This window comes from Helicoverpa zea, chromosome 17, assembly GCF_022581195.2.
Source record: "Helicoverpa zea isolate HzStark_Cry1AcR chromosome 17, ilHelZeax1.1, whole genome shotgun sequence".
Lineage (NCBI taxonomy): Eukaryota > Metazoa > Arthropoda > Insecta > Lepidoptera > Noctuidae > Helicoverpa > Helicoverpa zea.
The window spans coordinates 5,168,732-5,185,921 of NC_061468.1; the positions used below are offsets into that span (position 1 = coordinate 5,168,732).

Consider the following 17,190-nt stretch of genomic DNA (forward strand, 5'->3'; position numbering starts at 1 on the left):
TCACAAAAATAAAGTTGTTCCCTGGGCAATATTGCTTTTGAATCTCGCCTTGACTTAAGCGACTTGTTTCGTATTTTTTTATTGTGAGGAACGTACACAAATAACTTATCAGGAGTTGTTTTGGATGTGTTCTTACACTGGGGGACCCCACAACACCTATGCACTTTCGAATTCATATTTAATAACACAAAAAACTTAATTATTGCACGAGCGTTGTTTACTTGCGTCTTGTAATTTCAGTCGTGACGTCACAAGTGACGACATGACACTGACAAGCGTTTTCGCGCCGTATTCAAAGTGGACAGAGAAAAATTCAATTATTTGATAAAAAAACTTCGCATTTTCTTAAAATTAATAATTTTTCATATAAAATAGACGTATACCTACATCATACAAAGGAATTTAAAAATTTGTCATCATGCCTATTGCCGATATTAACCGATAAATTATTAAAATATAGTGACAACTAACGAATACAATACAATCACAAAAAGAAAATGTCCATCTGTCTTTTAAATTAACAAAAATATTGCACACATACTTTTTATTTTCCGTAGAAAATATTCATATGTTTTGCTAATCATAACACGGAATAATGTTTGGCCTTGAAAATAAAGTCAGTTAAGAAAGTGGTCTGCCAGTTTTAACAAAAAAAAAAAATCTGTACGATCCATAGTGGCAAAGGTGTACTTTTTTAATGGAGTTAAAAGGGGAATTCGAACTTGTTGTTTCAAAACGTTTTAATAAATCACACACAAAGGGTAGTGCACATTTTTGGGCGACTATACATAATATGTATAAAGAGTACATTGCCTGCATATAATTTTAATTACATACCTATTAATATAAGTCTTCTGTATTTTGACACCAAAGTCATCAATATAAAGCTTACTGAAATTATGAGCGATGAAGTTAAAATTACAATAATTACCGCACAACATAAATTATATATATGCTAATATGCCAAACAATAACATGCCCTTAAACCCGTTTACACAAAGTCACAAACAAAGGTTTTAACATAATAAATATAATTCTTCAATCATTCAACACAGATTATAAAGGCGCCAAAAGTCTTTATTCAAGATTTAAAATATTTACAATGTGAAGGTACAGACGCCAGCAGGTCAACCTACCCGAATCTGTCAAATTTTACCAATCGAACCTCCACTATTGCGATAAGGTTGAAAATCTATTGAAGAAATTTGACAGATTGAGGTAGGTTGATGTGCTGGACTCCGTGCATCTCATAAACATTATACCTTGCGTTCATAGCTAATTCCGAAAATAAATAAAAAATGCCCAATTTTATAAATAGCTTTATACGTTAACCCTTAATCAAAAATAATATTACCTCTCTAGGTCTTTATGGTTCTCTATACAGACTTCCTTTTATTTTATTACAACATTACATGTATGATAAAAGCACCATAGGTAACGAGCTCGACTAATGTTATGAATTTTATTTTCATTCAAGATTTAGAATCGAATACAAGCTCTTTAAAAACAGTATTTAATTCCTCGCGTTCTCAATTTATGTATATAGAAAAACTTATCTTTTTTTTCAAATAAAAACATATTCAAACCTAAACATACTCCGTCTTACCACAAAAACTTTTAAACGTCTGTTCAACACTTTTCTAAAAAATGACAGATTATGACGTTGAAATAAAGTCCATTTTGCAGCTACAATTTTTTTAGACAAGTGTTCAACAGATGTTTAAGTTTTTGTAGTAAGGCTGACTGAGTTTCCAGATGCACTCTTTTTTTTTCTATGTATATTGTATTTGGCACATAAATCTAACAAGAGTACTGAATTGCCGTCTTTAATATTTGTCATCTAATTAACACATTGATACACATAAACAAGAAACGGTAACGTTCATTATTTATCATTTCAGTTATTATTCAAAATAATCACAGTCAAAATAACATCCTCTCGACTGTTAACTATAACAAACTAAACCGATTTTCATCGACAATATAAACGTCCGTCTACTTTGAAAATGGAACGCAAAAAAAAAATATGTTTGTCGGTTGTCGTTGAACTTCCCTTGTTGACAGACTTTAGTTAATAATATAAGGCTCACTTAGCAATATATTCCTCAATACTCTCTCTAATCTCTTAATACTGGCGTCAATATTATGAGTGATGGGTAACCAACATTGGAATGTCGGTCGGAAGGATATTCTAGTCACTGGTATTCAATGACAAGCATGTACGAAGGTGTAAATAACTAAGATAAAATTTCTATATGCATACAACTTAATTTATTTTGTGACTCTTAAAATAGTAATAAAAAGAAAAATTAAGAATGCCCATTCATAACTTATATTCGATTAAAATAATCGAGCATAATCGTTAAAAATATTATTGTCATGACATTAACCCGAAAATAAATAAACAATATTGGTATTACTTCACCGACGATTAAACAGTAAAAATATATTATGAAAATCTCTCGACAAATATCCATTTATAGCCGAGCAAACTTTATCGACCATCGAACAGAAAGAATCGAATGAAAAAATAATCGATAATAATATTGGGTCAGAAATCGAACAAGCTTGCTCGGCGCTTGACTTATCGACTAACAATTAATGTTTCCTCTTATAAATCCTGTCTATTAGCTTAAAGAAGAACGTTGGAGCGGTTTCAGAGGGCAACGCTCTCACTTTCGAAGTAATATCATTATGGAGTTCAGTCTCTTCTTGTAGGTAAATCTCTGGGAGTCTCAAATCACCGTAAAGCCGCTTGATAATGTCCACGTGTTCTGGCTTATCGCTGCCATAGTGGTTTGTGAAGAGTTCTCTTTGTGCATCGTTGCAGCGCTTTAAAGCGGTGACAGCTAACCAGGAGCACTTACCTTCTTGGATGTCGGTACCTGCTTTGCCGGTGACCGATTCGTCGCCGTAACAGTCTATGTAGTCGTCCTGAAAATAGAACATGAATTTATTCGAATGAATGCGAATCATAGAGTTGATATTTCAAGAGTTTTTCGTTTAGGTAGACTTTTTACCCATTTTATAATCATCTCGCATAACATTAGAATCTTTGTGATTTATTTTAGCAACATTTGAACAAGACTCCTCTTTTAATACATGAACCAGCTACTTTTACAATCAGCAGATATAAGGTTGAGCACATTGAAGAGCATTTTGCATTCAAACTGCACTGGGGTTGCCATAAAAAATATGTGCACTGCATGAAACAATCATGCATGAAGCCGAAAATAGATCTCAGTGGCGTGCACTTGGAGAGGCCTATGTCCAGCAGTGGACTGCGATAGGCTGATGATGATGATGATGAAAACTGGTCTGGGATAGTGATTAAAAAACTCTTTTATACTGAACTTATTATAACACAAATATTTACCTGCATTTGAAACAGTCTGCCCAACTTGAAGCAGATATCATCAACATCCGCATACATTCTCTTATCAACATCTTGAACCTGTACCAGCCCCAACAGGACAGGCAACCTGAAGGTATAGCAACTAGTCTTGTACTTCACAATAGACTCGTATCGGTCTATTGTGAATAGACTGTAGTCTTTTTTGTGGTGGGCCGTCGTGAAGTCCAAGTGTTGTCCCATTGAGGTATAGAGTAGTGCCTGGAAATTGAAATAAGTACTTCTTCTTTGTAAATAAATAAATACTTCAATTTATTGAATGTAAACTGAAAAGAAATATGTAATTTGATGTGCGGGATTTCACTTAATACAGGCATTTTTCAAGCTATTTTAAATGTTAAAATTTCAGAATTGTTTACGTAGGAGATTTATGTGTTTTCTTTAGTTACAGTTTTCATTATTTTATTTCATTGGCATCAATACCCAATTCTTTATTACCGATGAATGCCAACCATAACTATTCAATAAAATTTTTATAGTAGCTAACCATAACCGAGTACAAACAATACCCTAGAGCCACGCGCCATGATAACACATACATGTTCATCAAACTCCCCATACAATAAAAATCTAAGTACATAAAACTATAAACACATACCTCATTAAAAAGTCGAACAACATCTACATAATGTTCCGTTTTACCGAAGTACGTCTCTAGCGTTTCCATAATAGCACAATGTATGAGTATGGAGTCGTTTAAGGCGCCTAGACCAACGTTCGGCATCCGGTACCAGCATGGCATGCCTCGACGTGTTGTCGATCTGTCCATTATATCGTCTACTACTATGAAGTAGGCTTGTAGCTGGAATAATGAGGTTTTAGTTAATAAGTTGTTGTTTTTTTTAGAATTGTTGGGTGTAGGGTACACTGTGGGTTTTTTATGCAGCAAGCCCAAGGATACTTCTATATTATGTCTCCATCAGACGACGGGACTATTATAATATTCCCGGGTTTTCAGAATGCGAACGTGGGGCCGAAGCCTAAACGCTGAAGCACTTTAGAGACCAGCATAAATATTTATTCCATGAATGACTAAGCCCGTTAAGTGCATTCCTAAGCAATAAGTATAGACTACAGACAAATCAAGGACCAATCAGTATAATACATACTATTGGGCCTGAGGATATTACACGTGCTCACGATTTGCATTCATTTCGTGTTTACTAGCATAAAGGATATACGAGCGCGGATTCTTAATCCTCAATTAAATACGCTAAATTATAACTACCTATTTTGTAATATAAAATATGGAAACTCGCTGTATAATGCAAGTATTAGCAGTAACAGTTTGTTTTACTTTATTTATAAATAGTTTTTACGTCAGCAGCTTCCTACACCTCAGCTAACCTACACTAGTGTGCTGCAGAATCTCAAGATAATTAATTACATAACATTTTTTCTTTGCTTCTTATCTAATGAATGAGTAAAAAACTAATTCAGAAATAGTTCTTCCAGTCTTTTCATGCTGAGATGAGTATACATCAAGATGTTTGATTGTTTTTAATCTTTAGAAGTATCTATAATTTTTGAATAGTTGCATTTAGTTTAAGGTGGATTAACTCATTGTATGCCAGAGCACAGATATGTGCACACAAATGATTTTCTATTGTTTTTTAAATTAACAACATACAAGCAGTTAATAGCAGGTATTTGTAGTGTAAACAAGTGTTTTTTATTTACTTGTACAAGTAATTAAAAGTGATTTACCATTTCTACACACCATCCAAGAACCCTGGCCAACTTGAGTTTCTCATCAGTAACTTTTTCAGGTGTTTCCAGCATCTCATATGATAGCATTGTGATTATACCTCTTGAATGTTTGCCACCGGTCAAATTGTGTTCAAGCACCTGTAATTTAAAAAAGGAGCAATATTTATAAATGTTTCATAATTTTGGACACACACAGAAAGGGCAATATTTTTATTTTATTTAAGTAGCTTATTATAATTATAATGCTGAAGGCTTAAGATACCTAAACAATATTTTATTACAGACTAGCTTCTGCCAGCGGCTTCGCCCGCGTGGTGTGTTGACAAAATGTAGCCTATGTGTTAATCCAGAGTATCACCTATCTACATACCAAATTTCAATCAATTCGGTCCAGCCGTTTTTGCGTGATTAAATAACAAACATACATCCATACATACTCACAAACTTTCACATTTATAATATAAAGTAGGATTTTATTTTGCTATAACATTAAGCTGTACCTATCCAAAATTATAAAATCCTTTAATTTGATAAGACATTTTTTTTTTAATTTTTAATGGCATGGCCTTCTTTGATAAGAAAAAGGTCTATAACTACAGAAATGAACTCCTCAAACAAAATTCAAAATAGTGACTTACCTTCCTGACCCAGTTGCCCACTTCAGGGAGTTGTGATATCTTGGAGCTAGCTTGCAGGTTGTCTATGATACCTGGCAGTGCATCGTGAAAAATCTCTTTTTCTTTCATTATTTGAGATATTGAGACACTTGTCTGCATATGTCTCTTCAAAGACTGTTGAAGAAATCTGAAAAAATATTTAAAGTAAACTTTACAAATATGGTTATGCAACCTTTTTGTACTTGACCTCAGGTCAGTAAGCTTATTTTAGGGTCAAATTAGAAACTTAATGGTGAAGTCATCAAATGAAATGGCTTTACATAAAAGTCTATGGATCATAAGTAGGCCATGGTGAAGAAGAAAATAAAAGGTGTGTTTGGAATGCGCATTTGATATCAAACAATAATTTAGTATTAAAGGAAGTTTTGAAATTATACCTTTATTGCTGGGTTTGGCAATGATAAATTAAGTTTTACATTTTTATGTTATTAATGGAAAATATTATTGATGTGTTTTGACAGTACATAATTGGAATTTAATGTTGAACTTATTGGACTTTCTCCATAACTGCACCCTGAATCATTTGATGAGACAGCAATAAAATGATTAGTCTTTAGACATGACGGGACATTATTTTATCAGGAATGCAGTAAGAGGCTTGTCATTTATGATAAGACATACTAATCACTTGGGAGCGCATTCTTGTCTCTACTGACATACATAAGTGTACCGGCTTAATGTTCTTTGTACAGCATATAGTTATCAGTAAATGTAATGTATGTACTTACCTTAAGGTGCATTGAATATACCTGAACCAAGCTACACTGCAGCCCAGAATAGAAGTGGAGATCCTCTTTGAGAGATGTTTACTCCTAATATTATAACTACTGAACTAATTTGAAAAACAAATTCACTGTGGTTTGGGTAACTGGATAACCCTTGAGTAACAATGGGCATGTATTCTGGCCGGATACGGGAAGAAGTTCCCCCGTGTCATGGGTGAAAGCTAGTAATGTAGTCATTCATGGGATAAAAGGACTATCCGGTGAAGATTGTCACCATGAACTTAATGCAAAGAATAACAATATGATTGTCATTTATGTTTGATGGGAAAAATAAAGAGTAAAGCACATATAGGTACACAAACACTTTCTTTCCTGGATAAGTTTTTAAAGATTTGTTGACAAAAAAATCTTATAAGATTTAAAGTTTCTGCCACTTTTACCATTAGTTTGGATTACTTACCCCGGATATTTGTTGTAGCCGCCACATAACGTCCGTGTTCTACTCATAAACCGAAGGAATTTTATTTTATTCATCTTTGATTAAATATTAGCTACGTGATCACTTTCTCTGACCGAATTCCTGACAAATACACTTTAATATTTAATATCTTGCGTGTTTTAAATGAACAGTTTAAAACATAAACTATTTGTGTGATAGCATATTCCCTTACTGTTTATTTATGTGCTCTTACACTGAGAATAAATGCACACGTTTATTTATAAAACTGGCTTTGGCGGCCGCGACGTCCTCCAAAGTTAATGCTATTTTGACACTGACGTTAGCTTGATAAGAACTTGACAGCTGACAGAACCCCCTGACAGAACGAGCAGACTATAAATAATTAGATTTTAAATATCGTCTGTGGTTGAGTTTTCTAATATATTTTTTTTACGTGCGAGGATATGCGTGATAGAAATATATTATAAAAACTTCTCAACTTATATGCATTATTTTATTAAATGAAAATCGTCAAGTAAAACCAAACATAAAACTAATGTTTTCTTCCATAAGTATCGTGCAGGACTTGTAGGAACAATTCTCGTTCTGATTCTGAAGATACATTTTGTATTCTTTGTACAATTTTGTTGTAGATTTCATTTTCTTCTTTTTTGTAAAGCTGTGGAATCTTGAGCTGGTTGTAAAGTACCTTTATTCGTTCTATGTGTGCCGGCTCTTTGCTTCCGTAACAAACTGTAAATACGGCACGATGATTAGGCTTGCAGTGTTGAAGGGCTTTTACTGCTAACCATGAACATTTTCCTTCCTGGATATCGCTGCCCGTTTTCCCGGTCATATTTTCATCTCCGTAACAGTCGATGTAATCGTCCTATTTTGGAAATGGTATTGACATTAGTTCCTTCCTCCTAATTTAAAAGTATTAAATCTTACTTAATTTAACGTTTAGGTATGTTGCAAGAATTTACCTAACTTACCTGCATTTGAAAGAGTCTCCCCAATTTCATAGAAATATCATCCACATCTTCATGAGTTTCTTCGTTATATCGGTTAGCCAACATAAATCCAAGTGATATAGGCAACTTGTACGTGTAGTACGCAGATTTATGTTTGACTATAGCATCGTAGTGTTCCATAGTAAATAAACTGTAGTTCTTTTTACTTAGCCCTGTCATTATATCCAAATATTGTCCGAGACTTGTGTAGAAGAGCGTCTGTAACGTAAAAGTTAAACTTTTAGTAGGCGCTTTAAATGCGAATGCGTAGTTAGATATTACCTTAGATGATTATTCACAACATACCTCATTAAAATTATGAAAATAATTAACATAATTAGGTGATTTCTCGAAATTCGCTCGCAATATCTGCAGTAGACAATAGTGGATGAGCGTTGCATCATTGACTGCATTTGCTATGCCGACGTCCTCTCGTCTATACCAGCAAGGCATGCCTCGGCGAGTGATGGAGCCGTCTGCGATATCGTCCAACACGAGGCAGTATGCTTGCAACTGTTTGATGCAGAGATCAAAGCAAATTAGAAGCGAGTTTATTGAAAAAACCCCTTTGTTATATCGTCAATATTGTCCCCCTGACACCCTGGCTAGATAGAGATTTTGTGATGTGTGATGGGGTGAAGTTCATCTAGGTATAAATATTAAGTTATGTATCAGGTTTGCTCCAAAACTCGAGAATACCATAATCTAAGGAATCTTACAATTTCAGCACACCATCCCAAAGTCCTGGCCAATCTTAACGTCTCCTCCGTGATGTTTTCCGGTTTTTCAATCATTTTGTAAGACATTACCGTCGTTAACCCCCTCATGTTCTTACCGCCGAATATATTGCCATTAAGGACCTGAAATCCCGAAATTGATTTTTTATAACCATCCATGTGGATTGGTAGCACGTAATCCAGCATTACTGTATTGTACGCTCATTTTATTATGTTAATCGACTCGCCAACGCACCACCACACAGGTCGACAGTCTGACAACGACTGACTCCCCACCGCTCGATCCGGTATTTATAACCGAGTGACGTATGCGCACGAGGCGTCATAATAATGACATAACCTATACAATGATGCACATGTACCTGCATACACTACATCTCTCCCTTGTTGTTTTGATTTTAACCTTGTTTCAAAAAGTTCAACAATCAAACTCATAAATATTTTGGTAATTTCTTAAAGATCTATCAAACACCTGCAGCACAACAAAACCACGCTATCAGATCAGTCCACCGATCACACTGCCATCAAACTGATTTACTTTGTTCCGTTTCCATTTCATTTCCCTTTCCATTTAAGGAGACGACAGATATCGGTGATACTGCGGGACACTACATCCCTTCCCTTGTGAAATAAACATAAATAAAAATCCGTCCCTTTGCAGACGGTAACATACCAGCATCTGCTTCAGGCTCAACAAGACAAATTCGTAGCAGTGATATCAGGCCGGCAAGTTTAACTTCAGGTTTTGTAGCCGCTGTTCCGGCCCTGTATTATATCTACACTAGAGATGATCCGTCCATTTGGCAGACATCCCGCCAATCAGTCCATGTGAAATCAAGCAAATCTCAAATATTGCTGTACCTTCAGATAATGAGCACTCATCTTGCTTGGTTCGACTTCACTTAAAACTGATACAGAATGCATTGTTCCAAGGTAAAAGATCGGCATTAGGGTACCTCATTAATGCTTTTCACTCATTCAAAACCGTACGAGCCGTACGAGGAAAGTAATCACATAAGATCGTCCCAATTGAATGGTGACCTAGATGGACTGTTTCCAATTTGATGATGACCATATACTTTGTCACCCATTTAATGGTGACCACATACTTTGTCTCCAATTTAATGGTGACTCCATACTTTGTCACCCATTTAATGGTGACCACATACTTTGTCTCCAATTTAATGGTTTAAATTGTAGTTCTATGTACGAGTTAAGTACTTTGTGTGCCTTGTAAGCAAGAGAATGCTAACTCAACTAATTTTGGTAATATGTAGTTTTTAATTTGAGAGTGGAATATCAAAGCCTATCATTATCTCAGCAATGTAACAAACAATCTGGTCTTCAACCCTATTGATCAGCGCTGGTACTTTGCACGTTTCTGCTAGTACACTCGCTGAAATTCTGATATAGGCTTTAAATACCCTACCTCAATGTATGTCCAATATCTAGTCAAGAAACTGTAAGCTTCTTAGCATTCAACACCCAACATATGAATACCATACTGCATATAATAGTGCGATAGGAATACTTATATTTCGGTTAGGCATCCAAGAACACTATTATCACCGGACATTGCGTTCTGTAATGTTTGTTTGCTTTTCCTAATGTGGTTTTCAAAAATTTAAGTAGTCAAAGAATTATTATGCTTTGATGGTAAGCTTTTTAGTGTCATGGTTACATATTGATTATAACGAAGGTGTAAAGTAACATTACGAATCAGATTTTAACTAATTAGAACCATATTATGCAACGAACGCACTTTAACAGGTGTCACTAACTTTGCACTATATATTTTGAAGCTGTGACATTCTGCATCACCATAAAATAGAAGAGTCCCTGACCCTCAACTCATGCTCTTCTTCCTTTCAACAAGGTGACAGCAGCTCACAAACAGTTTTCTAGTCGATGCAATTTTCCTTTTGCAAAACAACCGCTAACCTTTCTAAAACATTTGTCTACACATAGATAAATGTGGGATTCTAATTCTATATCTCAATTTCATGAGCAGCTATGCTGCTCTCATGTCATACTTGACCTCATCAATTTGATGATCAGCTTTTTGCTGCTTCCATTTTTAATATTTTACGCTTTTCCAATTTCATGACCGCGTATAGGTAACGTAATATTTTTTTTGTTTTTATGTAAGTATAGTTGGCTGCATAAGTATGTTTATAGTTTCGTTCAAAAGCGCTTACCCTTTATTGCAGCTGACTTTATCTACGTTGTTTTAGTTAGACAACCAGAATATAAAAATATTATTATCTTTTATAGGGACAGCACCCCAGTAAATTTTTAAACGATTTGGTGACTAAGGGCAATTTTACTTCCTATACTTTAAGGAACACTTACTCAGATTATATATTGCAGTAGGACTTAGGAACTTAATAATATTTTAGTTATTATTAACCAAATGTCGACGCAACTGTGTAGTTTAATTAGCACAAAAGAGTAATAAATGTCGATAAATGTAAATAGTGATAAAGTTCTTTACCTCTCGTGCGAGTCCAATTGTCTTACGGTAACCTAAGATTGGTGTTCTAAGATCAATTATTATTAACCCTAACGCTATGGACACAAGACATTATTTTGTTAATAGATATCCATCCCACCACCCATATGGATCTTATCTTATGGGATGGGTTGAGGAAATTACACAACTTTATATTACAAGTAGGTGTGCACTTCAAGAATATATTAATGTGATGATTTATTAACTTGAGATCAATAAATGGATTCTATTTCATATACGTTCATATATGGTTATGTTATTCGCCCCTATGGAAGCATATTCTTCCACAACTCTCAATGTACTTATACTGCTTATTGGTACTGCAATACTGTAAAACATAATTTGCAAATAACAATATTATAATGAGGGCCACTTTGTTAAACTATTTGTAAACACCAATGTAAATCAATAAAAAGGAGGCTAAGATACCAATTAAAATTCATTCAAGCCTGAATCTTGAAGGTTTTAAAAGCACACGCAATCATCAACTTTTGAGAACTTGATTGCAACAATCATCCATGAGCTAATCATCATTAGACAGTTCCCAGAGTAAGTATCTACATTGGAACTCCTTCCAGGTATCATCCTTAAAAGATTTTTTGTCACAGATGAGAAGGCCCAGTTGGGTAAATGATGATGATGTCCTCCTAGCCGATTATCGGCTACGGCGGCTGTACTCACGTAAGGGGATTAGCCAACTGCGCAGGACATGTTATAGTGCACAAGCATTTGCGCAGACACAGGTGCACTCACTGTTCCTTCACTCTCATAACCCGATGGGACGGCAATCCGACACGACCGGAAAGAGATCAGGCGCAGGACCGACATTTACGTGCTTTCCGATGCACGGGTGTATCAATCACCAACTCATCAGCCGCGCTTGCGACAGCTAGACCAACGAGGCAGTTGGGTAGATAAAGTAGCATTGTCAAATAAATCACAGATTGCTCCAATGCTTAGTTCCATATTCTTTTGATCTAAGAGTTTTATATCAACCTAAAGTACTGAAATTACAATTGTGAGCTAGCATGTTTACCAAAGATTCTATCTATTGAATACCAAAATTTTGATCCACATTTTCCAGCTAGTATTGCTGCTTGTATGCTGTTCTACTGTTCTGTATCTTCTGGAATATCTCTGTTGTATAACAACCTCTTTAATACAGCAAAATAAAGTAAAAGTATTGAAATTATACCTAGGGTGACTGAGCAACTGTTATAATTAACACTATTATGGGTAGGCAACCCACTAGAGGTGTTGATGGACTTGGATGTTGTGCATAGGTGAATACATACCAGTATAGCTGGGCGAGTTCTTCAACATCCATGGCCAACCCACTACGGTCCCTCAATGTGCTGTTTGTTTAACTAGATACCTAGCACATGTTTGTCATTTGTAGAACCGTTGAGTATATAACCCACCAGTTTGTTCTTGTAATATCCTCTATATTGCAAGCACTTGAATTAAGTTAGTTAAGTACCAGAACAATATAGCAGGTATAAGTTGTTGACTAGACTCTGAGAAGTTAAGTTTGGAAGCTTTTTATGATCCAAATCACCGGGCACAGAAAATATAAAAATTATCAAGATTTACTATTTAGTTGTTGCAGTAGTTGACAACTATCGCCAGATAATTTATGCGTGTACAGTCAATTGAATGACCAGTAGACGTTCACTACCGTTAACTGTCAATCTGTCACTTTAATGACCAGTAGATATAGACTACTGCCAACTGTCAAGCTGTCAATTTAATGACCAGTAGATATAGACTACTGCCAACTGTCAAGCTGTCAATTTAATGACCAGTAGATATAGACTACTGCCAACTGTCAAGCTGTCAATTTAATGACCAGTAGATATAGACTACTGCCAACTGTCAAGCTGTCAATTTAATGACCAGTAGATATAGACTACTGCCAACTGCCAAGCTGTCAATTTAATGACCAGTAGATATAGACTACTGCCAACTGTCAAGCTGTCAATTTAATGACCAGTAGATATAGACTACTGCCAACTGCCAAGCTGTCAATTTAATGACCAGTAGATATACACTACTGCCAACCATCAAGCTATCAATTCAATGCCCAGTAGATATAGACTACTGCCAACAATCAGGCTGTCAATTTATTGACCAGTAGATACACACTACTGCCAACCATCAAGCTGTCAATTCAATGACCAGTAGATATAGACTACTGCCAACAATCAGGCTGTCAATTTAATGACCAGTAGAAACACACTACTGCCAACTGCCAAGCTGTCAATCTAATGACCAGTAGATACACGCTACTGCCAACTGCCAAGCTGTCAATCTAATGACCAGTAGATATACACTACTGCTAACCGTCAAGCTGTCAATTTAATGACCAGCAGATTTTTGGAATAGAATAGGTCTTTATTTGCTTAGAATGCAGGCACTTACAAAATAGGATTGTAAACAACATAATAAGATCCGTGTACATTCCGCCTTGTTGGCATGCAAGCACAACAATTATTAAACACAATTGATTATAAGGCAAATAGGTTATTGTATTATATCCTCTAGGAAATCCCACCACTGCTAAAGTCGTCTTGACGACAATTCAACAACCAGCAACTTTATATTGCTTCCAATAAATGCCTATTATTGAATAAACTTTGATGCAGGTTTAAGAATGAGTAAACTGATCACCAAGTAATGATTTTGTATTATTAATTACTCATTTGATAAATATTAACACCTGCAATAAATATTGCTACTTCCATTAGAATTGTAACAAGGTAAACTTAAACAAAGAATTACGTAAAAAGGTTAAAATTTGTTTGCAATTCGGGTGATACATACATGAACATAAAAGTTATGTATACTTTGTCATTCTACTCTCTTCCCTTCCTTCTTTCCTTTTGCACTTTTTAATATGATTGAATATTAACATCGGTCAGAGGTTACTTGTTATCAAAGCCTATTTAGCATACATTAATTTGGTATAGGCATGAATAGGACAAATTATTTAGTATAACCTTGTATATCAAATATTTTTCTGGATCACAGAACTAATAGGTAGTTCAAAATTATAAAAATTAGATAATAGGTAACTGTTGGTCCAAACACTCACGGTTTTATCCTCGTCGCCAATGTATTGTACGCTCATTTTATTATGTTAATCGACTCGCCAACGCACCACCACACAGGTCGACAGTCTGACAACGACTGACTCCCCACCGCTCGATCCGGTATTTATAACCGAGTGACGTATGCGCACGAGGCGTCATAATAATGACATAACCTATACAATGATGCACATGTACCTGCATACACTACAATTACCATTTACATTTTATACAAATTAGGTAGGTAAGTATATCGGAAAAGTAAAGTGACGTTGGATCGGTAGAGGGTCTTATGCTGGCTATTCATATAGCTTCGTAGCTATGGTACCTACTATAATTGCATAAAATACTTCGTGACGATAATACAATTAGACTCTACGCAAGATTCCGCGGGTGTGTCGGGTGCTAATATTGCTGATATTAGGTAGATATTGATAAAATTATCACTTCTAATATAGGTAATTTGTCTGTATCCTGTTTACAACTGGGATGTGTATCTAAACCATGTACTTTTTATTAGCACCTAGGTACATAATAACATGGACATAAATAACACATTTATATTTGGTTATGTAGGAAATTTTTCACGGATTTCGTTAATAAGTTTAACGCACCCGTCTTGCAGGTGCTCAAACGCTGAATAATTATAAGGCTTCAATAAATATTCAGTTCATACCTGTCAGGTTAAACATTAATACTTAGGTATTTTTGTTTTTTTTTTTTTTCAATAACAAAACTTCATAAAGTCGGATTTCAGTGGTTAATCCGCAAGAGAAGAACCCTGCTATATCATTCTGTTAAGGAATTTCACTTACATTTCTCATCCATTTATCGGCTTCAGGCATTTCTTGAAACTTTTCATGTTTAGCCAGGATATCGATAACTCCCGGCAGAGCATTATGAAACTCCACCCTTTCCTTATTCAAATCAAACTTATTCGAATTAGTGGACGCAGAACTGTACAGTCTCTGAAAAGTACTGAAAATAAAATGCCAAACGTTAAACGCCTGCATCTTATAAAATGCAAAGTGCAGTTCCGCGGTGTTTTTCCAGGTCTTAATTTGATAGTTTTACCAATTTAATTTTAAGAGGGAGATTATTGGAGTATTATACTTTTTAAAGACGCCTCATACACACTTTATAACCAAACAAACTATATTGGAGACCAATTCACTAAGTAAATGCGAAGAAAAACAACCAGAGGAAGACCAGGTGACAAGTCAAAAGTCTGTCTGTGTCTGCGTGCAACATTAAGTGGTTACTAGGTTAATATGGTTTTCATCCAGAATTCGAAACACTAACGGTCAATAAAAATTTTTACAGGTCCCAGATCACATAGATAGGTAGTATATATTTACATTTTAAATTAAATTCCTACCTGTCAAACAATTCCTTTGCCGTAACATTGCCAATCCTTTTCCCAACAGCAGGCAAGCTGGAGGTGGTCAATTTTCTACAAATATTCATCACTAAATCGTTCACTTGCAAGCTATACGGATATCGTCACGGGAGTGCTCCCGGCTTCCAACCACTGCGGTTTATAATAGCGGATGTAGCATTTTATCTGATCCAGTCTGCCATTGTTGTTTAGGACATGTGGAAGAAAATAGACGTCTACTTTTCTTATTCTAATGCAGTTTTGCATAACAAATGTGTAGTCGTAATTTAGGCGTATTGATGACGCAGTCTATCTGTCCTATAGAACTCTGTAGACATTTTTTATATGCATTTGAAAGAGAGATAAACAACGACTACATAACATTTCTGTGATGTCATGACCCTATCCAGGTCAAAGCTCATTTTTTAGGAAGGAGGCATTGGTTTAGCATATAGGATTAAAATTATGATTAACTTGCCCCTTAATGTTAAATAGCATTGTCTCAGTGGTTAGGTCAATACCCAATTAAGGAGTCTTAACAAAAATAATTGTATTTTAGTACCTAATTTTTTTCGTGATGAGTGCAATGCAACATCATCTCATCATTATCTACTTATTTCTTTCGACCAGGATCTAAGTTGCTATGTGCACAAATCGTGCACTAAAATTGATTTTCACAGCAAAGGTAGGTAATCGAGACGTAGTTTAGTCGAGATTTTATTTAGTAGAGCACTTAAATAATTTCGGGTATGATTTAAGCTGTCACCAATTTAATTCATTTTGTGTTTCTTAAATAATAGGGTTTGCCCTCAAAATAGTAGATTTGTCACCAAATGTAGTCACCAAACAATATAAAATCATTTCCACAATAAATTACCGAAAATCATGGAGATATGGGGTCAAGTACCAAATAAATGATTTTGTATGTATTATAATTTGGTTTGTCCTAATAGTATTTAAGCAAACTAATTTAAAGAGATCACCAATAAATCATATATTATATCACTAGAAAATTTCATGAAGGTCTAAAAATGTAGGGTGGTCGTCATCATCATTTCAACCAAAAGAGTCTACTACTTAACTGGCCATGTGCCTCCCCCAAGGGCTTTAGTTTCCACAGGTAGTATAAATATATTTAAATTAAATTTCTAGCTGAATAGTAAATAAAACAATTAATCAAAGTCAAAATAATCAATATTTATTGTTAAAAATCTCACTGCCCGCGCCCCGCATCGTATGATCGTACCTACAACCAACCTACAACCCATTCGTTGAGGCCCGAAAGCGCGCCAATAGGCATGATGACAGTAATCAAAAATCATTAAAATAATATATTTATTAAATTAAACTTGAAGCTTGGAATATAAAACGCGCATTGTTTTCTTTATTAATAATGTGATTAATATGTATTTTTATAAAATAAAATTACGAAATAAGGCAATCCGCCATGATATCTTGAACACCAATCAGAGCTCGTGACGTCATCTCTGAAAACAAC

The 17,190-nt window shown here is 35.1% G+C and overlaps 2 protein-coding genes across 2 annotated transcripts; both read right to left on the reverse strand.

The window, feature by feature from the left end:
* Positions 1-722: 722 nt before the first annotated feature.
* LOC124638395 (farnesyl pyrophosphate synthase-like) lies at positions 723-7,289 on the reverse strand. Its single transcript, XM_047175346.1, has 6 exons — positions 6,985-7,289; positions 5,761-5,926; positions 5,120-5,260; positions 4,011-4,214; positions 3,377-3,613; positions 723-2,934 (listed from the first exon to the last, which is right to left on the reverse strand). Exons 1-6 carry the CDS (start codon positions 7,056-7,058, stop codon positions 2,599-2,601), a joined length of 1,158 nt encoding a protein of 385 aa, XP_047031302.1. The 5' UTR covers positions 7,059-7,289; the 3' UTR covers positions 723-2,598.
* Positions 7,290-7,480: 191 nt separating this feature from the next.
* On the reverse strand, positions 7,481-15,978 carry LOC124638394 (farnesyl pyrophosphate synthase 2-like). Its single transcript, XM_047175345.1, has 6 exons — positions 15,693-15,978; positions 15,130-15,292; positions 8,696-8,836; positions 8,283-8,489; positions 7,959-8,195; positions 7,481-7,852 (listed from the first exon to the last, which is right to left on the reverse strand). The coding sequence occupies exons 1-6, from the start codon at positions 15,779-15,781 to the stop codon at positions 7,517-7,519; spliced, it is 1,173 nt and encodes a 390-aa protein (XP_047031301.1). The 5' UTR covers positions 15,782-15,978; the 3' UTR covers positions 7,481-7,516.
* Positions 15,979-17,190: the final 1,212 nt, after the last annotated feature.

Excerpts from the sequence above, each read along its gene's own strand:
- LOC124638395 (XM_047175346.1), bottom strand. The coding sequence starts at position 7,058 with ATGAATAAAATAAAATTCCTTCGGTTTATGAGTAGAACACGGACGTTA. Across the intron at positions 5,261-5,760 it reads TGGGCAACTGGGTCAGGAAG|GTGCTTGAACACAATTTGAC; the intron begins GTAAGTCACTAT and ends TTTAAATTACAG. Across the intron at positions 2,935-3,376 it reads GCAGACTGTTTCAAATGCAG|GACGACTACATAGACTGTTA; the intron begins GTAAATATTTGT and ends TTCTATTTTCAG.
- LOC124638394 (XM_047175345.1), bottom strand. The coding sequence starts at position 15,781 with ATGAATATTTGTAGAAAATTGACCACCTCCAGCTTGCCTGCTGTTGGG. Across the intron at positions 8,837-15,129 it reads CCGATAAATGGATGAGAAAT|GTCCTTAATGGCAATATATT; the intron begins GTAAGTGAAATT and ends TCGGGATTTCAG. Across the intron at positions 8,490-8,695 it reads TGGGATGGTGTGCTGAAATT|TTGCAAGCATACTGCCTCGT; the intron begins GTAAGATTCCTT and ends TGCATCAAACAG.